This window comes from Trichophyton benhamiae (assembly GCF_000151125.1).
Source record: "Trichophyton benhamiae CBS 112371 chromosome Unknown contig01293.0, whole genome shotgun sequence".
In the NCBI taxonomy this organism is placed as follows: Eukaryota; Fungi; Ascomycota; class Eurotiomycetes; order Onygenales; family Arthrodermataceae; genus Trichophyton; species Trichophyton benhamiae.
In genome coordinates, this window is record NW_003315113.1 from 810,121 (window position 1) to 831,751 (window position 21,631).

Sequence of the window (21,631 nt, forward strand, 5' to 3'; positions counted from 1 at the left end):
TTCAAAGACGGGTTTCCAAAAAAAGGGTAGGATGAAGCCTGTGTGCAGGTCGGCGGGCTACAGCCATTAGTCAAACCGCGGTGACCTGTCCTCTATATCCATGCGGTCCGCACTGCCGCCGCCAAATAGATGTCCCGCCTCACGGCAGTAGCGGGCCTCTCGTCGTACACTGCCGACTTCACTCGCCCAGCAAACGACAGCGGCATCGACGACGCCGGCAAGCACTCCTTCCATGGCAGATAGAACGCCCCATCCAATCGTTCCCGCGATCAAACCAACAATGTAGGCGTACAAGCTGCCACGCATGGTAGAACCCTTGCTACCATCTGCACCAGAGACCTGCAGACTACGGGCAGTAGATACCCAGCCCCCGAAACCAAGGGCAAGAGACATCATGAACCGGGTAGCGTGTAGAAGCATCTTGGCCAGACGGTATGGCATTAAAGTGGAAGAGTAATAGTCTGTACGACTTGCGTCGGAGAATGTTCGTGGATGGAATGTCATGGCCGTTGCGGCTGAGGGGGCTAGGAAGACCATCTGGTTGAGGCTGCGCGCTGAAGCGACTAGAGGCTGGGAGTGAATGGCGGCATATGTCAACGTGAGAGGGTTGGTGAGAGCGGCAATTGGCGTGGGTACACAAGAGTAGGCAGCTAGTGAGATCATAGATGATATACGGCGCGGGAGGACGATTAAAGGAATGCGGACAAGAAGGGACAGCAATGTTGAAAGGCATATCGTTCCAAATAGAGTAGTAAGGGCATGAGTGAAGGCAGCACGAATTACGTCGTGAGATGTAGGCGCAGGTGTGGCATTGCGGTGGAAATACCACTGGCTAACGACGGCAGCAGTGGTAGTCCGTTGGATGCCTGCGATAACGCCGAGCGACCAGAGGTAAACGAGAATAAAGTAGACGCCTAGCCACCATGTACCGATATCGATGATGAAGAATCTTTTGCCTCCAGATGCGAGATGCCCGCCGAGGAAGACGCGAGTGAACATGAGTATCCATGCCCAACTCCAGAGCGCAATGAGGGCTATCGTGGCGAATCCTAGGAGAAGCAGTGCCGGGTTCGCGGCTAATATACGACATGAGAACTCTAGGATATCAATTGCCTTGCCGGTTGCATGTCTGCCCTTGACAACGGAGTAGATCCAGGTTGCAGCCATGACCGCAGGCACTATTGACCCCCAGCGCATCACCTTATCCTGGATACTAGATCCATGCCAGGTGCCTTTGAAACTAGAAATGAAAGGGTATAATGAGAAGGAAATAAGGATGACTGGGACCGCAATTAGCATGGTAAAAACCAGAGGCCGAACATAGGACCGCAACAGCGCTAGCCAGAGCAGGGCCACAAATATTGAGATGACGGTATATGTGCCTAGGAGGCCGAAAGAAGAGTGTAGAGTGGCATAGATGGTGTCTCCGAGTAGCGGGAGTTTAGTGGGTGCTGTAGTGTGAAGATATACAATGAACGAGGTAGCGAATAGGCCACTCAAGCAAAGTAAGAACATATGCCCCCAAAACATGTCATGCATTGGAGGTTCAGGGTCTCCACGGGCCATCGACGTAGTAGGCATCTCAGAGGCAATAGAGCTCGGTGGTCTAGTGTTGTTTAACAAGGCCTGCTTGTCGGACTCTCGGTCTATAAATCCAGCACTGGTCTGGAACTCATCATCATCATCACCCAGGTGACTTGACTGATTTTGGAATTGGCGTATCGGTGGTCCACCAGCAGTGAATTCTGGAGGCGGGTCATCGTCGTCATAATCAACGTTCACGGCGTCTGTCTTTACCGAGTCCTCTAGTCGAACCTCGACCATTCTACCCTTCCCGGAGCTGGGGGTCCCTTCGGACACATCTTCCTCGTTTTCTTCCGGCTGTTCTTCCAGTGACTTGGTAGCTGTTTTTCCTGCCGGCCCGATAACAGATGCCTTCCCACGCCACGAGCTTCGTATCCCTGTTCCTCTACTATATTCATCTTCCTGGCCTGTACTGTGTTCCGAGTGTTTACTGTCCTCTCCTTCGTCCCCTTCAGATGACTCTGCTAGCCTGCTTGCGCCAAAATGCCGCCTTGATCTCTGCAGGGCATAAAAATCAGCAGCATCTCGCTCGTCATCTTCCTCGGGAAGGTGCTCGTTATTGCTGTGAAAGAGTGGTGCGTGATGCACGGATGACCGCGGTGAGAATGCAAAAGTCTGAGAAGCTGTCGAGGAATAAGGATTCCCAAGCGCCCGCTGCAGATAAGGCCGTGACGGAGGTGGGCGGGTGGTCTGTCGATCAGGCCTCCGACTTCGATCCCCAAATTCCCGTGGGGGAGAGCTGTCTCCGGGTGCTATTCGGGACTGTGACTGTGAGAGAAAACGGGACGCATCTAGAGTACATATTAGCAAAAATGCTTTAGCAGCAGGTAAGAAGAGAGGTAAAGGAGAGCTATCGCACATTCTGAAAACATGATTCACTCCAGGGGAGGTAGGTAGGCGGCGTGTGGTCGGTGATAATTTGTCTGTGACGTATGAGAGACTACCCAGCTCTTCTATACCAGCAGCTCTTTTTCTTCGCAAACAAGGTTATCTCGTATCATGGATCGCAGATTGACTCATACCAGAGACCATCTATGGCCGAGAAGAGAAGCGTCTGGTCTGGTCGGGAGCTCTCTGTGTGTGTGCGCAGCAGCGGCTGTTTTATGTCATTTACTATTGAGAAGCGCTCGGAAGGTTTTAAGAAGCAATATACAGCAGTAGTTGGCCTCCAGAGCAGGCAGCACAGCACCGCAGACTCCTCCTCCAGCGCAGGGCTCCCTGAAGCCGCAGACAAGGGACACGCTGAGAGTGAAGCCGAGAATCCGACAAGCCAAAGGCCAAAACGACGAAGTTGGGACGTTCGAAGGTCGAAGGTCGAAGTTCGACGAAGCGAAAGCGAAGACGAAGTGACGGTGACGCTATGCTGAGGTAAGCAAGTCTCCGGTCATGTGCCGCTGTCACCTGACACGCACTTTTCGGCGGGAGAAAAAGACGACGGCGAGACAGACGACGGCGACGACGGTGATGATAATGAGGATGACAATGACGATGACAATGGCAACGACAGAACTTGTGCACTCGACATGTGGCCGTGGCTGCTGCCTGGCCGTGGGCAGCGTCAGTCGATGCCTGGAGCGCGAGTCATCAGCCCTGGGTCAGCGGAAGAGCTCGCTAGGCAGTGCTAAGCTAACTGGCAGAGTTACTAACTAGTGAGACGGTCATCCCAACGTCCCTGCTCGAAGCTAAACACAAGTCATATTCGCAGATAACATGGTCTACCAGCTGCCCGAGGGGTTGGAGGAGCGTCAGTAATAATATTAATTAATTCAACGTTATTGAATCCTGCCGTGCAAAAGGGCTGCCGGTCTTTTATTTACACATCGACTGAACGCCCCTCGGACGGCGGCCGAGCCGCCCTCTTCAGCTTCATCGGTGCCTTGATACATCGAGACGGTTCTACGATCGGCCTTCAGACAGGAGCTGCAAGGACTCCGCAGAAGTCAGACAGGTTTCTCCCGCCATCTACGGTTTGCCACCAAGCCCCATTTCTCGCAGCAAGCAGGCAAGCAAGCAAGCAGTAGCAACATGCATTAGTGAGCTGGAATAGACGCGGCATCAACTTCCGAGGAGAAGAAGAAGAAGAAGAAGAGCTGGCCCTTCTTCGCGGTTCACGGATAACTTCAGGGCCCCGGGACGGTAGAGGTGCGAGAGTACGGAGTAGTGCCAGAATAGTTGCTAGGAGAGTCAAGCTTGCCGTCCATCCTGCCTTGTAGGCTGTCCTGAAAAGCAGCTGGCGGACCAAGTATGCCGTATGCCGTGTGAGAGACCTCAGAGCCTCTCTCCCCTCGTATCCCAAGGCTGAACAAGACGACACACCTTTTGTGTCTCTTTCTGCTCCATGTTTTATTCTTATGTTTTCTTCTTCCTGGGAGAGATGACGTTCGGCAGCAGCTTGTTGCAGCCGAAGTACCAGCCAGGTATCCTCCCTGCCGGACGCCGCTGCTGGAGTACATCGCAGTACCTGGTCCAGGACCCCCAGGGCCAGGCCGCAAGGGGGAGGGAGCAAGCCGCCTCATTCTCCTCCTTGCGCCCTCTTTGCTTCCTGTCGCTTCTCTCTCGTGCTCTGCCCAACTTGCTTGCTTCTTCCCCAAAAGACAGACAAATAATACACACACAACAATCGCTTCTTCTTCGCCGGCAGTTTTCTTCTTTCTCCTCTTCCTTTCTTCTGTTTCTTCCTCCATAGATCAAGTCCGCCTTTTTCTTTTCTTTGGCCGGCACTTGTTTCGCCGCTGCCGTCAGTCAGCTGCACGTCAAAGCTCCCTAGGTACCCTATATAAAATAACTACCTCCCTCGCCGAGTTCGATGCCCAATCTTCAACCCAATCTATAGTTGACGCCTCTTTGCTCTCGTTACCCCACGATTTTAACCATAATCTGCCCCTCGGACGGCGTAATAGCCTGCTGGTTTTCTTCCAAGGTCCTGGGTGCTCCTCGGCCTTGTTGTGTTGACGGTTTTATCACAGCAAGAACTCGCCCACCAGCCAACCCTCCCCCCCCCCTTCACGCAAAGGAAAAAGCACCGAGTGGGAGCCTGCTTTCATGTCAAGCCCACCATGGGATTTCATTGCGAAGCTCGTCTGTATTGGTGACTCAGGCACAGGTAAATCAAGTGTGCGCAAGTCCATCTTCCATTCTCGGTCCCTCAATTGCTTTCCCCCCCCCTGGTGCCTCGTGCGTTTGTTGCTGCGGTTGCTAACCTGCTTTGCTTCACAGCTCACTGTTCGCCTGTGCGAGGGCCGCTTTAGCACCACCCACGATGTGACTATCGGGGTAGAGTTCGGCTCGAGGATAGTGCCTGTTGGCCCGCCGGCGTCTGACGAGATAGGGATCAACTTTGACAACACCTCCCTCGCATCGACTCCGTCCGCTCTCTCGCCCTCGGCCTCCTTCACAGGCACCATCAACAGCCATACTACAAATAAGAACGGGAAGCTCACCGGCGACAAATCTGTACCGCCGTCCCCACGGAGCCTCTCGGGACTCCCTCCGCCTCCCACCAAGCCCTCAGAGCCACCGGTCCAGAAACGGATGAAGCTCTCGCTCTGGGACACCGCAGGCCAGGAAACATACAAGTCCATCACGAGGTCTTATTTCCGCGGTGCATCCGGCGCCCTGCTAGTATTCGACATCACTCGGCCCCCGACATTCGCCTCGCTGACCCAATGGCTTCAAGACCTGCGACAAATTGCCGAAGAGCGGATCGTGGTCATACTGGTGGGCAACAAGAGCGATCTCGTCGACTCCAAGGGCAAAGAAAAGGACGCCGATAATCCCGACAATGATAATGCTGATAACGAGAATAATAAGACACAGCGTGTCACCCGCGAAGAAGCCGAAGAATGGTGCAGACAGAATAACGTCGTCAGATATGTCGAGACCAGCGCCAAGTCAGGGGAGAATGTCGAGCGGGCGTTCCGAGAAGTGGCTGAACGAATATACAGGAATATACAGCACGGTAGATACGATTTAAACGACCGGCGGAGCGGAGTCAAGGGCTACGGTGCCTCAGCCGGGCCCGGCAACGGGCGTGTACCGCGGACAGTCAATCTAGGTGTCAACGATGCCATGCGGAGAGGCAATCGTGGATGGACTGGCGGATGCTGTTAAACCAATATACATACTTGCTTTATACCCCCTCCTTTTTTTATGTGCCCTGTCCTTCAGGCTCTTTTTCAGCTCCTTTCTGCCTCTGCTTGTTTTACTATTATATTTTAATTTTATTTACATGCATCTACTTTACTCTACATGACTGGAGAAGCACTTCTTCATCTTCGACGACATAAAAATTCAGACGACCCCCCTAATATAATAATATCTTGTTCTCCATCTCGACACTAGAGGTCTGCTTGCTCATTACTTAGTAGATCCATTCCACGGTCAACTTAAGCTGCATGTGATTGATATACTCCCGTCCCCGTAAGGATATCTATATTCACTGAGCATAGATATTCACCAAGTACCTCTCCGTATAAATATTGATTGAAGTCTCTCTTTCATTCATTTCCAACTCTCTGTATAATTTTATCAAGCCGCTGGGCCTAATTGGCTGGCTGCAGAGAGAGTCGTTAGTTACACCATTTAATATTGATTGACATTCTTTTTATTTCTTTTTTCCGCCACATAACTAACTAACTACACCATCGATGTCCGCTTCACAGCCACACGGTAGCTACCAATCCAGGCCTATTAACTAGAATCGATAGGTTTGGGTATCCAGCATGACATCCGGATCAGTGCGCAAAAATGACGACTGGAAAAGATATTGGCGTACAGAGTAAGAGAACGGGGCTTCCACTGGCTGATCTCCAGTCAAAATGGGATAACATAGATACTGTTCTAAATCGAGGCCCCTTAGCTGGAGACGCAGAAATAGACAACACTGCCCTCGCCGATACTAGAGGTGAATATGGCGTTTCACCGTCATATATAACAGGACTTTGCCGACTCACCAGGAAATACCTTCAAAGCTTTCCTGGCCGAGATACTCCGTCTCCAAACACTATGCTACATCAACAGTGTTCCGATCTTCTTGCTAGGCAAAGAGCATTCACTCCCGGTGCACTTGGCAGGATTGAGTCTGCCCTACAATATCGCATGGGGATGAGCTCTCTGGCTAACCAACTTGTCGTTGGCATCTCCTTACCCCTTCCACAGGGCGTTTCCTGTGACGAGTGGGATGAAGATATCAAATTTAGCTACGGCCAAAAAGAACGGAGCAGTCTCTTTCATAGGTTGCTCTCGTTGTTTCCGTCGGCAAGTCCTAATCAAGGAGTGAAGGGCTGGACCAAACCGTGCTGGTATATCGTCGCTGCTCTGATCGAGGCTGACCTTTCACCGTCCCAGGTTGACCGCAAAATACAGCAGCTCTTTGAAGGTGTGTTATAATGTATGCATAGGGTTGAACCTGTTTGGAACGTCATTGCTAATCGCCTCTAGCTGTTGAGGAAATACGGCAGACACCAGAGGATCGCTGTGCCGACATCATCAAGTCCAAGTAGCTACTGAAGGGTAAGCTGTCAAACCGCTGGGCCAAGAAGGGAAGCCCATTGCTGTGCTGGTTGCAGAGAGAGTCATTATTATAGTTGTCCCTCATCCTGGACGACTACACTGAAGCCCACTTACTGAACATGGCGTCCTCTACTTCCGCACGACGCGCTAGCTCGCCAGCTTGTAGGGCCACGCTGACCTCAAGCATGCCTACTTCTCTATACCCGTCCACCCTGACGACCGGTACATTTTAGCCTTTAATATCACCAAGAGAGACCTCGGCATCTACTGGTCATACAGTTTTAACAAGGTACAACCCCAAGCTGTGACGGCCCTGAAATAAGGATTTGTAGTCCTAAGGAAATACTCTCACCTGTTTAAGAATCCTTCTTCCAGGACTCAGTCCCAGGTGGTTGAAGTGACTTCTAAGTTACGTTTATATCATTGACATAAGATAGCTTTTGGTTGGAAGTTTCAGCGTTAATCATTAAGCTTGCATACTCCCTGCTCCTAGTATAAATATATCATACCAGACATATTATTTTATTACATACAGAGATTGCCCCTTTCAAGCGAAGTTACTCACAAGAAGGGTGACTGGCACCTAAAGCTAAAGATATATTGTCTCCATTATTACCAATAACAGCTTTCCGGGGCAATGTTTTCTCAAGGACAAGGTTACCGAGCGTTTGCACCGCCTGTATCTGATATCTTTATTGGCCCCATTTGGTATTTGCAACCGACCAGCTCAGTTCCATCTGCATCTCTGCCAACTTTGCCCCTTGTTATCACAGTTGCATCAGCCTTCAAACGCCTGTACATCGCACGCCCTTCGCTCCCCCGAGGCCCGGAGAACGCAAACATGCATATTCCTGGAGCTGGGGCACTGGGGGCTCGGGAGTTTAGTTACATCCATATTGGGAGCAATGCAAACACTCAAAAGAGACGAACTAGCCAAATTCCCGACCCTAAAGTCCTCGTATCCAACTCAGTGGATACCTCGATAACGCTTCCTTTTGCCATGAGTCACAGTCTGGGAATCGAGACTGTCTTTAAAGGCCTGCATACACCCCACGTCGAAGCGGTATACTCCCTGACAGTGCCGGCATATCCATGCTGTTCCCCAGCTTCAATCCGCCATTAACCCATTCCCTCCTATTTAACTGTTAACAACTGGACACACCTATTTATACCTTCATCAATTAACCAGTAAACAGCCCCCGAAGAGCTATGGCAGTGACTCCTGCGCCGTCCAAAGGCTCCTGCGAGGAGTTCGGCTCATTGATGCTGGATGTAGACGAGCTGCTCCGCCATCCTTGCTTGCCCCGAGTGCTGAGACTGATAAATTTCGCATTCAGGCGTGATGACGGCGTTGCTGTCAACTCAGACGGTAAAAAGGGCCGGTTTAACTCCCCAGAGCAGATCATTCCGTGGATTGGCAAGCATGGCCGGATAGCCATCCTGTTCAGATACAAGCCGAAAGAGAGCCGGCAGCAGCAGCAACCCAATGGCCACACCAACGGCACAAATGGTCATGCCATCGACAATGGATCCAACGGCATCACTGCTCCAGCCGATCAAGAGGAGCGTGAGGTCGATCTCAACGAACCCATTGCGACGGCGGTGATAAAATTCTTCAAGCCGAATCTCGGCATTCAGCCCATCGAGGGAGAACTAGATGGCGACATCGAGAAGGGCATCGGTATGTTATATCCCCATACTCCGTACTATCACATTTATAAACTGTACCATTGGTCGTGGATTTATAGTTATCCCAAAAGTTGCGATCCCAACTGGCCGTGCCACAGGCAAAAGCAAAGAAGGAAACCCCTGGCTAATTGTTTCCACGCCTTAGGATACGACCCGGAACCTGACGACTTGCTCGCCATAAAACATTGGGAGCCAGCTTGTGTATCTGTCATGCCGTTTGATGACTCGCTGAAGGGTAAAGGGTTGGCTATTCGCTGTGTACAGATGCTAGAGGACGATCTCTTAGAACGGATAGATGCTGCCGCACAACAGCGAGAGCAAGAAACGGGGATGTCCAGGGATACTTCGCCCTTGACCTTCTGGGTCAGAACCAGAACAGATCTTACGGAGGCGTATTGGAAGAGAAGAGGGTATGAGGTTTTGAGCTGCAAATGGTTTCCTGCTGGGTCCTGGGAATATGACCATGATTTCCAGATATCAGTCCTGACAAAGCCGGTTCCTCTGCTGAACCGGAGCAGCATCAAGAACTAGATACGGCTCACGAGAAGATCATATAGGCGCATGGATAGAATTTGAGGTTGGGAGGAATTATTCGTCGATTTTATGATTAGTATTTATTTCATTAGAACCAATTTTTTTTATATAACGAAAAAAGAGAAGCGTTTATTAAAATACAAAAAGTTCCAGTCTTTTACTGCTATATTTTATCGAGCGTGTAGCCATCCATAGCCTCTCTAGAGCAACTTCCCAGTCCCCTGATCCGTTACAATCATAACAAGGCAGCAAAGTTCCGTCTGGAAGATCTTTCATTTCATCTGCTGACGACTTCTTCGCCAGCACTCGTTGGGATAGTTGTGAATTGAAATGTCTTTTTTTCCCTCTATCGGTTGGCAATCTTCCAACTGCTTAACCAATTGAGACTCTTCCACTGCTGGTTTGAGCCTTCCATACCGAAAACGATGTCCTTGAAGACGATAAATAGGCCAATAATAATGACATAGAGGACTGAATAAATGGCCCACTCGACCTTCCGGTTAAGCTTCTGAGTGAACCAGTCAATACAGAAAGCCATGGTCAAGATAGCAAAGTACAAGGCCGGGTAGTAGTGATGGACATAGGTGACACGGGCCATAATCATGAAGGGGAGATAGTGGAGGAACCAGCCCACAACGGGGTAAATGCCGGAATAGTGGATGTGGTCGATCTCGGCCATGCTGAGTTCGGCATAGCCGCGCTGCCAGCGAAGCAGATACCAGAGGACGAGTAGACTGAAAACACCCAAACTCAGGGTACTGCCCCAGTAGACGAATGGGTTTCCAAGGAGGAAGTACTTAACGACATTGTCGTCCCAGGAGCACATTCGGAGTCCAACATTAAGGATTGGCCATTGCCAGAACTTCGATGCTAGGTCATCTTGCTTATCGGGATCTGGGACAAGAGCGTTATTGGAAGTCATCATAGCAACATTCAGGTGGATAAAGTCCTTGAGGAAGGGCGACTTGTAAGTGCCTGGTTCACTTGGAGGAACTGCATATCAGATATGTTAGCATAAAGAGTCCATGATATAAAGTGAGAGACAGGGAGTACATACGCCTCTCATTCACGTGTGACTCGATGTTCCAGTGAGTATACACGTCCCATGGTCGGTTCTCCTTGGTGCAGGTAGTCTCAATCTGCTTGAATCCCCACTGAGGCAAGCTGACACCGCCAGCTCTAAGATAACAACCTAAGACCGTATGGCGCAGGCGGAGGGCAGTGGTAAGAGTTCTGATTTTCGACCTGTCTCTCGACGCAACGTCTTTGACAACCTCGATGGTCCAGTGGTCCTTGGCATCACCAACGGTGGTGTTTCCATAGGCAGACACTTCATATTGAGCCTTGGTGACTGGGGCTGCCACGGTGTGAGAGTGCAAGTTGCGGCCGGTCTGAGCGTGGATAAGGCGGATCACGTCACCATCACCAATAAAGCTAATTGGACCTTCTGGATTATAATCCGGCTGAGAACGGTTCGGATAGATGAACCAGTCGTTGTTAGAGTCCTTATGGTGGTAGCAAGTGATCTGTTGCTGACCCGATCCTTCGGGATAAGTCTGAACGTGAGAGTGTAGTAGACCACCTCCGTATCCCATATTCTTCAGTGTGATTTTGGATCCAATGGCGACCTCAAGAGGGCTGTCCTTGCCAACGTTGGTACCTCTCAAGTTAGCTTGGAACAAAGAGCTCATCTGAGCGTCACCGGTACCAGAGTTCTCAAGTACAAGGAAATGAATGTAGAAGGAGAACATATAGACCAAGAATGGTACGATTATCAGACCGAAAACACGGGCTCCCAAGTGATGAGCAAGAACCGTCTATGCATCATAGTTAGCAACTACAGCATATAACATCAAGGTGAAGGGGGTGAGTGAGTACCTTTGGCATCTTTAGGTCTCCAAACTTGTTCCAAAGATCCTCAGCGGTGTAAAGACCAACTAGTGCAGTGCAGAAGATTCCGACCCATTTTACACTGCAGACACACCCAATGCTCAGGCCAGTGAGGATGAGCCAGAGATACCACTCGGGGGAGAAGCTTTCATGTCGAAGTCGGTGGAATCTTGCCCAGCAGAGGGTAGTGGTGAAGGTGAAGCAGAGAAGCATAGAATCCAAAAGAATAAATCTGGAAATCGTGGCGTAGGAATTCTCGCAAAGCACCATCAGGGTGATAAGCCAGACGGTTGGACGGCGGAATTTCAGTTCTCGCGCAGTATAGTATGCAAGTGGAATGCATACGATACCGAAGAAAGCATTGAAGATACGCATGAAGGTGTAGTTAACTTCCGGAGGGTATTTCTCGCCAGACTTGAATTCGAAAGATCCGTTATAACCAGCCAGGAAACCCGACAATCCAATAAGCATTTTACCCAGCGGAGGGTGGACATCGAAATAGAATTCTCGTTTGATGTAGTATGAACCAAATTTCCCGAAACTAGAGTGACGCAGCAGATATCAATCAGTAACCATCCACCCAAAACTGGTTATAGAAAAAGGATCAATCTCGGTTTCTTACTGAGCTTCATCCCACGTAACGATATCTGAGAGACCAATGCGCCACAAACGAGTGAAGCAAGCCAGAGCAGTGAAGATCAATGGGGCAATGAACACTTCTAGGTCATCGAGAATCTCACAGAAGGAGGGGGACTGTGAAAGAGAACAGGTAGTAGGTTAGCGTACCGTACAAGCAAGTCACTTCAAGGCTCCTAACCAGTTTCAAGAGATTTCCATACCTTCTCCTTCAGTTTCTTCCCGTCGACTTCAATGCTGGGAATTGGGACATTGGCGCTGCTCTTCTCTGCACCAGGCACGTTTCTCCTCCGAACTTCTGTGTTCGGCGAGGTGCCAGAAGCAAACGCTCTATCATCGGCCGCCATGCTTAGGGAGCCAACGAAGAGCCGGTCCGGTCGGTCGGTCGGTCGTGAAAAAAGGTATTAAATTGGGATTAGATAGAAGGGAAACGAAAAAAAAGACCGTGGCCAAGTTATTTAAACGGGATAAAACAGGTAGTGGCTGAAAAGGAAGATGAACCACCGCGACTCGATTAAAACATCCCTCTTAACGAAAGAACGGAAACAAACCCTTCCAGCAAGCTTGCAATGGGAGCGAAGAGAAATGAAGAAGCAGAAGAAGAAGAAGTAGTAGTAGTAAAAGAAGAAGAAGAAGCGAAAGGCGTCTCTGGGTTTCCGGTTGATGGCTGAAGAAAAGTGGCCTGGGATCCCAGACACAGAGTTGCGGCTAAGGCAGAGCTAGAAATAGAAAAAAGGGGCTGATGGGCGGAACTCTAAGGGCGGAGGCTGGATGAGGCCACGTACAGCGTTTAACGCCGTCGCTGAAACGAAAGCGCGCGAAGAAGGCAGCAAGGAGAGAAGACGACGACGAAGAAGAAGAAGAAGAAGAAGTGAAATGATGGCTGATAGAAGGACAGAAAGCTGCAGCGAGGCCACAAAAGCTGCAGGAGAAGAAGAAGCAAGAGTCGACGGTGGCCAGTTGAAGAGTCACGTGATCGGTGATATCAAAGTAGATGGCGAGGACGAGGATGATGGTTATGATGATGATGATGATGGACAGTAGTAGCTAAAGGATGGATACTCTTAGGTGCTTGGATGCTGAGAGACTCAGCGGATAGAAATGAGATCGAGGCATCTTCCATAATATTACAGAGTACTCCGTATTGCACAAGGCATATGCTAGCAACCCAGTCTATACCGATGTACATCCTACCTCCACCCGTCCTTTGAAGCTTGAAACCAGCCCGACTCCTGAACCTGCGACATGGCTGGAAGCTTACCCTTTGCCTCCAGAGCTGTAGAGAATATAGATAAGTATATCCATAATAAGTATGCAGCAAAAGTAGAAAGTGATTCATAGTTGCCCACGTCTATTCGAGTCGCCGTATTATACCACCCCCGATAAGCTCTTCATAAGGACAATTGTGTGGTTGTGTTGTGTGTTTGTGCGTGTGCGCTTATATATGTATGAAGATCATGATCAACCGAAGAAAAACGATGCCGGTGAAGGTGTGCCCCATTTCTGAGATCCAAGAGAAAAGGAGATGATGGTTGATATGGACACAGAAGAAAAGAAAGGAAAGGAAAAGTAAGCATACATTGCAGGCCTCATCCCACGTGAAACCCAGTTTCACGGTGGATGCCGAAAGGCTGGTATAAGAAGAGTTTGCAAAGGGGGGAAACAAGGAGATAAAGGGGGAAATAAAGATAGATGAGATGGTTAGATATCGTGATGATGATTATGACGATTGGATTAAGGGTAGAGGCGAGTGACTCCGCCTTGACAAACGAAAGCAATTTGGTCCAGAGGCATGTGTTCTATTGAGTTTCGATGCAAACGCCTGAAAAGATAAAGATGAGGGGGGGAAATAAAGGGGATCTATAGTTACTCGTCTTCATGCTGTCCGATCTGACGATATTGACTGTGATCACCTCTGTTCCTCTTGTCTTTACCGCGGTTAATAAGACTGGAAATCCATGTCCCAATACCGCCTTCTTTCGACTGGGTCAGCTGTTGTTCACCCTCGGCAGCCTTATCGACCTCACCAGCCATAGAACCAGGTCTGGGAGTAGGTGGGTTGAGATGCAGGTTAGGAATAGATGGTCCACCTGGTTCGTTGCCTCGCCGAATGTCGAATGATGATGGCGACCCAAGGCCTCCCATGAGAGAACCGCGCTCAGCTTGGCTGGCGGGAGTAGGGGCGGCGGACTGAGCATCGTCGAAGATAAGTTCCATGTCCTCGAGGCGAACACCACTAGTTTCAGGGTAAAGGAAGAATACTAAGACGAGTTAGTTATAAGCTTCGTACAGCAGGTGGAGAAGGATAAACTTACCGACAACAAAACTGCAGGCACAGAAAAAGGCATGCATGAGGTAGAGTCTCCAGTGGATCGCCTCCTGTAGCACAGGAGTAAGCTCTCCAACAAGCCAGTTGAATGCCCAGTTCGTTGCGGTACTCAAACTTGCACCCTTTGCACGGATGCTTAGAGGAAGGATCTCTGGAGGGTACAACCATGGGATGGGACCCCACGAGAACCCAAAGGCAGCATTGTATATCATGACAGATATGACAGTCAGGGCTGGGGTGTAGGATATATTGATATGGATAAAGTAGGCCATGGCAGAGAGGGATATGATCATCAATATAGCACCTGATAAGAGAATTGGTCGGCGACCCCATCTATCAACGAGATACCATGGCGGAATTGTGGAGAGCAGATAGGTAATGCCGTTGATTCCGGTCATCAAGATGGCGTCACGGCCAACCCAGCCGGCAGATTCGAACACAAGGGGAGCATAGTATGAGATGACGTTGATACCATTGAGCTGGGCAAAGGCCTGGGCAGACATCGCAATAAAGACACGCCTGTAGTAACGCTTGAACATGTCTTTGTATGTCCGTTCGCCTTCCTGTCGTGTGACGAGAACATTGGTCTTGATCTCACGGTATTCCTGTCTAGCCTTGTCGTTGTGAAGGTCACCCTTACCGTACAGGTTGGCAATGACGACCATACCCTCTTCATCATGGTCATGGTCCAAAAGCCACCTATCCCGCAGATAGTTAGACTAACAGACTGTGCGGACTAAAAAAAAAAAAAAAAAAAAAAAAAAAAAAAAAAAAAAAAAAAACCGAAAGACATCAAGACATACCGAGGAGATTCACAGATGATCAAGCTTCCAAAGCCGAGGAGTGCACCCATAACACACTGAAGGAATAGTGGTAGGCGCCAAGAAAAGTCGCTCCGGATGTAGCTGCAAAAGTAGTCAACCCAGACACTGGCGGCGTACCCACAAATATTCCCCGTAAACTCAATACAGGCGAGTTGACCCCGATTGTGAGGTGGAGAGATTTCAGATTGATAAACAGGAACGATCGTGGAGAGGGCACCAACACCTAGACCAGCTACGATACGGCCTACAAGCATCATAGGAATTCCCGTAGCAAATGTCTGGAAGGCACCACCGACAAAGAAGACCATGGATCCATAGAGAATAGTTCGTCGACGACCGATTATGTCACCGATTTTCCCCACGAGGAGTGAGGATATAAACGCTCCTACTTCGAGAATGGCTACCATGGTGCCGATCTCTGCACGAGTCGGCTGGTTGAAATAATCTTTAAAATATTGACCCCTACGCTTGTCAGTCGATTTTGATGATATTTGAGTGGGAGAGGGCATGACGATGGACATACGTAATAATGCCGGACATAACGCCTTGATCATATCCAAATAAAAAGACGCCTAACGACACGAAAATGCTAGTAAAATACCTTTAATCGTGTCAGCATTGTTTTCCAACACAGTAGTAGCAGTAACAGTAGTAATATTTTAGGGGGAAAAAAATGAAGGGGGGTTAATGACATACAATAACGGCTTCCCAACGAGGCCGTGGGTTTTGGCCCTGCCATCCCGGGGCGACATGATGGAAGCCAGCAGCCTCTCAGCTCTAGAAATGGTTCTGGGACCCGGCTCAGGGATTCGGACGGCCTCCTTTAGGTCTCCGTTGTCGACGAACGGCGTATGCTCCTCCCCAGCTTCGTCTTCCTCGTAACGAACCCGTTTTGGCTGAGCTGCGGATGACGAATTCGGTCGGCCTGACTTCCCAAATACTCGAAGATCGAGGGACCCTCGCAGCCGAAGACGCAAGGGATCCTCCTCGTCGGCGAGCTGGTCTGCGATGTCACCGGAATCCGACCAGACGGAAAAGTTGGACTCTGACGGGGTGGGAGACGGGGTCCGCCGGCTGCCTGGTTTGTCACGATCGGCGTCGAAGAGAGATGAGGACTGTTCAGACGATGGCCGGGATGTCTGTATCGACTGCAGAGGTATGGAAGCGGAGGAGGTGGAGGGTTTGAGTGATGGAGGAATCGTGGCGGTTTAAGACCAGGGCTTGCCCGAGGCAGCCCTACGACTCCGGCTAAAAGGTAAAAGACTGAATTACGGAGTAAAGGGCGTTATGTAACACGGCGGAGACGATAGAGCGGAGGTCAGATCAGGTCAGGGGGGGCGGCTCTGCAGTTCGATGTGGGCATGGAGATGAGAACCCGTTGGTGGTTGATGGCAACGGGGGTTGGAGGTGCATCCGATGACTGAAGGGAAAAGGAAAGCAGAGAAGGGCGAGGCGAGCGTGATCGCTTTTGGCCCAGGTGTTCCACCCTGGGCTTGTCAGGCTGGGGCTGAGACGCTGTGGTTGGCTACGAAGGGACGCTGGATGCCGGCCAACTGGCGGATTGACTCGACTGCTTGGTTCGCTTGGATGCCCTGGGGTTGACTTTTGCGGTGATGCTGGCGCTGCGTCTGCTGGTTGTTCGTCCTTTTTTTGCGGTTGCTTTCGTTTTCCGCTTCTGGGGATGGGAGGATGACGAGGTCATGTGCTGATTAGTCATCCCGCTGACTCCACAGGGCGGGAAGGGACCGTGAGTGGCACGTGATGTGTTACTGCCTGGCATTTCCTCTTTGGCTGACATCGACATCGACATGGACGGAGACGAGGTGGACGACATGGACGACATGGACGACATGGGGAGAAGAAGAGTGGAAGAAAAGACGAACGAGGATGTGAAGACACGGAGAGGCGAGAGGCGAGAGGAACAGCGTCGGAAAAGGAGTGAAAGTGAAGACTTACATAGACCACCAGACCTTGCCTGCCTGACCGATCAGGTAGGAAGTCACCCTACTTACACGCCATGGCCCCGAAGGACGAAATGACGGCTCAGAGGCCTCGCGGCTGAAGATCATTGCTGTCGACCACCGACAACCAGAATAGCGTTCACGTTCTGCATAGTGACAAAATAGAGCCTAAAAAAAAGCTCATAGCGCCAACGCTCGCAACTGAGTGAGCCTATGGTTCCGTTGTCCTGGGATGAGCAGGTGGCTGCAAACCGTCTCCGGACTTGTCCCGTAAGCACAATCCAGTACGAAAAAAATGGCTGAATCCAACAGGCATCCTCCCCTGATGCATACAGACCACGGGCTAAAAATCGGTGGATTAGCAGCCCATTGCCACTGTCGGGCTTCCCTTGAATGCACCAAGAGGCTATCTATGGCTTGAAACAGAAAAACTCCGCAATGTTTGCTGCAGGAAAATACGTACATCTCCATGTATGCGGGCCTCTCCGTCGATTAACCGTTTAGTCGATCATGGTATGTACCCACACTGACGTTATGTCTAACATGTACGACTTTTGCGTCCTCGAATGATATTCTACTTATTGGACCCCTCAATGGGGGCATTCTCGTCTAGTTTACCTGCTTTGTCATGACGTACAGAAGATGGAGCAGGCGGCCAGGATATAGCGGGATAGCTTATTACTATTAACAATTAAATCCAGGATCCGGCGTCAGCTAAGTAGTCGATTAATTAACTATGCGAGAGTTGCCCGCCATGCAGTGTCCCCAGAGAAATGCCGAGGTCCATCCCACACCTGGCGCTGGGAGAAGGGGAGAGGGAAGACGTCCAACTCTCCAGCCATGGGACGTCGCATCTATAACTCTACATCATCATAAAAGCAAAGAGGCAACGACGTAAAGAGGCTGCATGATGGGCTGAGGAGTTGCTCACCAGCAGTCATAGTGAGTCAACCTGATGGAACCATCAGAGTTTGCCCCCCATAGTTTATTTGGGCGACCTACATAAACAGGTTGAGTCCTTCAATTCAGGTCAACTAACAATCCAATTCTCCTAATCAACGGTCCGATAGCTGCATGTACACCGAGCAACCTCCAAGAGACGAGACTTCTATTGACCTACTACCCGCCATGTCTTCTAATTCCCAACCCATTGTCTTCTACGACATTGCAATGCGCCCACCAGTGGAGAAGAACTGCTGCTCTCCAAACCCATGGAAAGCTCGTCTGGCCCTCAATTTCAAAGCTGTCCCTTACACGACCAAATGGGTGCCTCTGCCTGACGTAGCCAAAGTGCGTAGTGGGCTCAAAGTGCCCGCTGTCCGCAAGTTTGCTGATGGGTCAGACTTCTACACGTTGCCCATTATCCAGGACCCCGCCACCAAGACGGATGTCGGCGACTCCTACGATATCGCAGTCTACCTGCAGAAAACCTACCCAGATTCTGGCGCTGGCGACCTCTTCCCGGATCAGAAGCTCGACTACACCTTTACCCCTGATTCTGAGATTTTAGTGCCCCTCTCAGAGGTGCCGCAGAGCGGATTCATTGAATACGCCAAGTTCAACGTCAACGTCGACGCCGCATTCAGCACATATGTGCAGCTTTCGACCCAAGAGTTCCCATTCGACCCAGCCACTGCTGAGATCAGTAAAGCTGAGTTTGTCCGCCGTGCAGGCGTTTCGTCTTGGGATGACTTTGCGCTTGTCGGCGAGGCGCGGGAGAAGGCCAAAGAGGGGCTCCGGAAAACGCTCGGTGAGCTCGCCAAGCTCTTCCTGAAGGACACCAGCGGACCCTTTATTATGGGAACAAGAGCTACCTATGCGGACTTGATCGTTGGTGCATGGTTGCGAATGATGCGTGCGACATTACCGTCAAGTGAGTGGGAGGAATTGAGAAGCTGGCATGATGGTGTATTTGCGAAGTTGCATGATGCCCTGGACGTATATGCAGAGGTCAAATAGGTGACGAGCAAGCAGGTTCCCCTCGCTTTAGGCGATGTTGACCTACGGCGAGGATAAGCTGTTAAATATTGTTCGTTATCAAGGATGATTAGCACTATCTATGAGTAACTAGCTTGCTGAATTAGAGCAAAGAATACGAGCGGCAGATATGCACAGATTGAGACTAGGGCTGAGTCAGTCAGCCTCGAGATCAAGCATGTATATAAACAGACGACCAAACGTATTAGATAGATATGCTACCCTCCCAGCACAAACAAAGTTCTTCATAGCAACAAAAATGTCTTCAAAGCAACAGCTCACTCGCCTGCCATTTAGAGGCACTTTACTTTCGCGCATTCAAGTCCAACCACAGAACCCCCTCCTCCAAATACATCTTCTCCGGCGTTGTCGACCAACGGCAACATCAAAATTCTCTACATACCCAGGACGGTTTAATTCAAAGACTACCAGCAATACATCATCATCAAGACTCGATTCCGATCCAAACAATGATCCGTATCGAACTCCACCCGTGAGCCTGGAATCCCTTGGTATTGGGAAGAATATGAAAATCGTCTTGCTCGCTGTACTCTCTCTTCTCGGAACTATTGAGACGTGGTTTTGGTGCACGGCTATCTGGGCTTGGTGGAAGGGAGGTGAGAAGGACAAAAACGTCGAACAAGGCTGCTAATGACAGTCCTTCAAGTGGTGATATCATTTGTACGATATTTGGGTTTTTAGAGTTACGGCCCGTGTCTTGGCAGGTATAGGCAATTAACACATCTCATCTCAATATGACCTTAAGAATAGGAGAGAACTACTAATTCGTAATTCAGAAATAGTCTACCCTATAGTGAAAGAGAAAGGGCTCTTCTTGTATATCATATTAACTATCTATTTGCTTGATCTATGTCCATGAAATTGCAAGATTTACACAGTAAGATCATCACCAATTCGATCTCATCAAAAAGTAGATCGAAGGCTCTGAATTAACCAGAGCTTTCCCCGAGCATGTCTCGTTCCTTCATATTCCAGAAGATATCTGGGGCTGAAGCTCAGTGGTGAATAAAAAAGAGAGATCTATATGGAGTGTGGTATATAGTAAAAAAGCGCTCGAAAATAAAAGAGAGGAGGAAACCACCCAATATAACCAAGAGAGTTATGTTACTCAAGTAAGGATAATATCGTATCCGTCAAGTTGGATGTGCACAGCATCAGTGGGCACGCCATACTTGCGCCTAACAAGTTCGAAGATGATCAGGCCGGCACTGGTGCTTGGAAGTTGGCGAAGGGTATTCATGAAGAACCCCCCATACAGCCATGTTCGCCAACCACCTATTCGCCGCACCTGGCGTTGACATTTCTTGAATGTCTCCATATATGCGTTGGCACGATGCTCCATCATCTCTCTACCCGAGCGAGAATGACGGACCCGTTTATCAAGGTGGTCTAGGTTCCGGTAATAGATATTTTGCACCAGGCTTAGCGGATGTAGAACGGCTTGCTGGAAGATGGTAGCTGTGATTCCAGCCAGCATGAGGAATGCGGGCTCCAGGGCATAATGCGGCTTGATCACAGGAATTTCACCGGGCTGAGTAGGTGAGGAAAGTTTTTGGATGGAGGTCGCCTGGAGAGAGCCATAGTATCGGGTAATAAAATGGTAATATCCTTGTGCCTTGACAGTTTCGAACAAGCTGAAAAACACTGCCGATCCAAGGCTGTCTTTCAAGAAGGACAGTGTCCAGCCAGAAAATACCCCACGAGCACCGAGCGTTTTGAGTTTATCCCAGCCATAATGCCATGCGCTGCGGTACTGGCCGTTTATCATATCGCTGGTCCTTGACCGGGCTTGTATGGCGTCCAGGGGCGCTGCGACAACGGATTGTATGGCACCTGCAGCGAAGCCCGCAAAGAAGGTGACAGGCGGCGATGGAGGTGGATAAACCCGCTTACCGCCCATCAATGTTGGTTCGTGCATAGCTCCAAGTATCTGTAGATAGGAAGTATACAGTATGGCCCCGACTCTGTATCTTGCATTAGAACGTTACTTCGTTTCATCGGGGGTTAACTAACCCAACATTTGCTATCAGCGGTGGAAGAACCTGGTACGGTATAAAGACCCAACCATGCGTCTGGACAGCATTTGCAAGAAGTCCAGGGGTAGTTGTCTTCCATGACCATCCTCCTGTTGTAGTTTGTGGTCCGATTGCTTTGGCTAGAGCCTATTCGCGACACTTCTTTAGCGGTGGATATGCATGGTCTGAAAAAGTTAACGTCATACCATATAGCTACACATAAATATATTATTAGCATTAGCTTAGACATATGTACACACTGGGGAGCTACCTACTCAACCCTGGTGCGAAAGAATGCCTTCACCGGAGTTCTAAAGTAAAAAGCTACAGCTTGAGCACTTATGGCGCGCATTCCAGCGGCCGAAGCACCCGTAGCCGCATTTGTTCGGGGTTTCCGGCGCCCCGTACCGTCACCATCAGAATCATCGTTCCCTACTTTGGAATGGCTTGCTTTCAGTTGTGCCGGGCTACTGATGGGTACGGACATGGTCGTCGTGTAGGAGGGAGAGGATATCCATCGGCAGGGAGGGTGGCTCAAAGAGAGAACAGTCTTAAGACGAAAAGCATGATGGTCTATCCAAGGAGAATACGCTAAAATATACCGGTCAAATGAATAAAATCAGCCCTCTCACCATCGTCATCTGCCTCTCCTTCTGCTGC

At 49.9% G+C, this 21,631-nt stretch overlaps 12 protein-coding genes across 12 annotated transcripts; 7 read left to right on the forward strand and 5 right to left on the reverse strand.

Moving 5' to 3' along the window:
* Nucleotides 1-66: 66 nt before the first annotated feature.
* Nucleotides 67-2,445, reverse strand: ARB_04249 (uncharacterized protein; the record flags this gene model as incomplete). The annotated part of the gene is made up of 1 exon (XM_003017323.1): nucleotides 67-2,445. One exon carries the CDS (start codon nucleotides 2,443-2,445, stop codon nucleotides 67-69), a length of 2,379 nt encoding a protein of 792 aa, XP_003017369.1.
* A 71-nt stretch (nucleotides 2,446-2,516) lies between these two features.
* ARB_04250 (uncharacterized protein) lies at nucleotides 2,517-2,951 on the forward strand (the record flags this gene model as incomplete). Its single annotated transcript, XM_003017324.1, has 1 exon — nucleotides 2,517-2,951. The coding sequence occupies one exon, from the start codon at nucleotides 2,517-2,519 to the stop codon at nucleotides 2,949-2,951; it is 435 nt and encodes a 144-aa protein (XP_003017370.1).
* Nucleotides 2,952-3,493: 542 nt separating this feature from the next.
* On the reverse strand, nucleotides 3,494-4,268 carry ARB_04251 (uncharacterized protein; the record flags this gene model as incomplete). Its single annotated transcript, XM_003017325.1, is given in 2 exon segments — nucleotides 3,494-4,026; nucleotides 4,046-4,268. The coding sequence occupies 2 exon segments, from the start codon at nucleotides 4,266-4,268 to the stop codon at nucleotides 3,494-3,496; spliced, it is 756 nt and encodes a 251-aa protein (XP_003017371.1).
* Nucleotides 4,269-4,626: 358 nt separating this feature from the next.
* Nucleotides 4,627-5,694, forward strand: ARB_04252 (uncharacterized protein; the record flags this gene model as incomplete). The annotated part of the gene is made up of 2 exons (XM_003017326.1): nucleotides 4,627-4,687; nucleotides 4,880-5,694. The coding sequence occupies 2 exons, from the start codon at nucleotides 4,627-4,629 to the stop codon at nucleotides 5,692-5,694; spliced, it is 876 nt and encodes a 291-aa protein (XP_003017372.1).
* A 636-nt stretch (nucleotides 5,695-6,330) lies between these two features.
* Nucleotides 6,331-7,085, forward strand: ARB_04253 (uncharacterized protein; the record flags this gene model as incomplete). The annotated part of the gene is made up of 2 exons (XM_003017327.1): nucleotides 6,331-6,961; nucleotides 7,024-7,085. The coding sequence occupies 2 exons, from the start codon at nucleotides 6,331-6,333 to the stop codon at nucleotides 7,083-7,085; spliced, it is 693 nt and encodes a 230-aa protein (XP_003017373.1).
* A 1,273-nt stretch (nucleotides 7,086-8,358) lies between these two features.
* Nucleotides 8,359-9,315, forward strand: ARB_04254 (uncharacterized protein; the record flags this gene model as incomplete). Its single annotated transcript, XM_003017328.1, has 2 exons — nucleotides 8,359-8,776; nucleotides 8,930-9,315. 2 exons carry the CDS (start codon nucleotides 8,359-8,361, stop codon nucleotides 9,313-9,315), a joined length of 804 nt encoding a protein of 267 aa, XP_003017374.1.
* Nucleotides 9,316-9,664: 349 nt separating this feature from the next.
* Nucleotides 9,665-12,191, reverse strand: ARB_04255 (uncharacterized protein; the record flags this gene model as incomplete). Its single annotated transcript, XM_003017329.1, has 5 exons — nucleotides 9,665-10,311; nucleotides 10,376-11,135; nucleotides 11,197-11,749; nucleotides 11,831-11,961; nucleotides 12,048-12,191. The coding sequence occupies 5 exons, from the start codon at nucleotides 12,189-12,191 to the stop codon at nucleotides 9,665-9,667; spliced, it is 2,235 nt and encodes a 744-aa protein (XP_003017375.1).
* Nucleotides 12,192-12,615: 424 nt separating this feature from the next.
* Nucleotides 12,616-12,888, forward strand: ARB_04256 (uncharacterized protein; the record flags this gene model as incomplete). The annotated part of the gene is made up of 1 exon (XM_003017330.1): nucleotides 12,616-12,888. One exon carries the CDS (start codon nucleotides 12,616-12,618, stop codon nucleotides 12,886-12,888), a length of 273 nt encoding a protein of 90 aa, XP_003017376.1.
* Nucleotides 12,889-13,710: 822 nt separating this feature from the next.
* Nucleotides 13,711-15,506, reverse strand: ARB_04257 (MFS sugar transporter, putative; the record flags this gene model as incomplete). The annotated part of the gene is made up of 3 exons (XM_003017331.1): nucleotides 13,711-14,105; nucleotides 14,160-14,872; nucleotides 14,977-15,506. 3 exons carry the CDS (start codon nucleotides 15,504-15,506, stop codon nucleotides 13,711-13,713), a joined length of 1,638 nt encoding a protein of 545 aa, XP_003017377.1.
* Nucleotides 15,507-18,032: 2,526 nt separating this feature from the next.
* On the forward strand, nucleotides 18,033-18,917 carry ARB_04258 (uncharacterized protein; the record flags this gene model as incomplete). Its single annotated transcript, XM_003017332.1, has 1 exon — nucleotides 18,033-18,917. The coding sequence occupies one exon, from the start codon at nucleotides 18,033-18,035 to the stop codon at nucleotides 18,915-18,917; it is 885 nt and encodes a 294-aa protein (XP_003017378.1).
* A 196-nt stretch (nucleotides 18,918-19,113) lies between these two features.
* ARB_04259 (uncharacterized protein) lies at nucleotides 19,114-19,587 on the forward strand (the record flags this gene model as incomplete). The annotated part of the gene is made up of 1 exon (XM_003017333.1): nucleotides 19,114-19,587. The coding sequence occupies one exon, from the start codon at nucleotides 19,114-19,116 to the stop codon at nucleotides 19,585-19,587; it is 474 nt and encodes a 157-aa protein (XP_003017379.1).
* Nucleotides 19,588-20,064: 477 nt separating this feature from the next.
* On the reverse strand, nucleotides 20,065-20,856 carry ARB_04260 (uncharacterized protein; the record flags this gene model as incomplete). The annotated part of the gene is made up of 1 exon (XM_003017334.1): nucleotides 20,065-20,856. The coding sequence occupies one exon, from the start codon at nucleotides 20,854-20,856 to the stop codon at nucleotides 20,065-20,067; it is 792 nt and encodes a 263-aa protein (XP_003017380.1).
* Nucleotides 20,857-21,631: the final 775 nt, after the last annotated feature.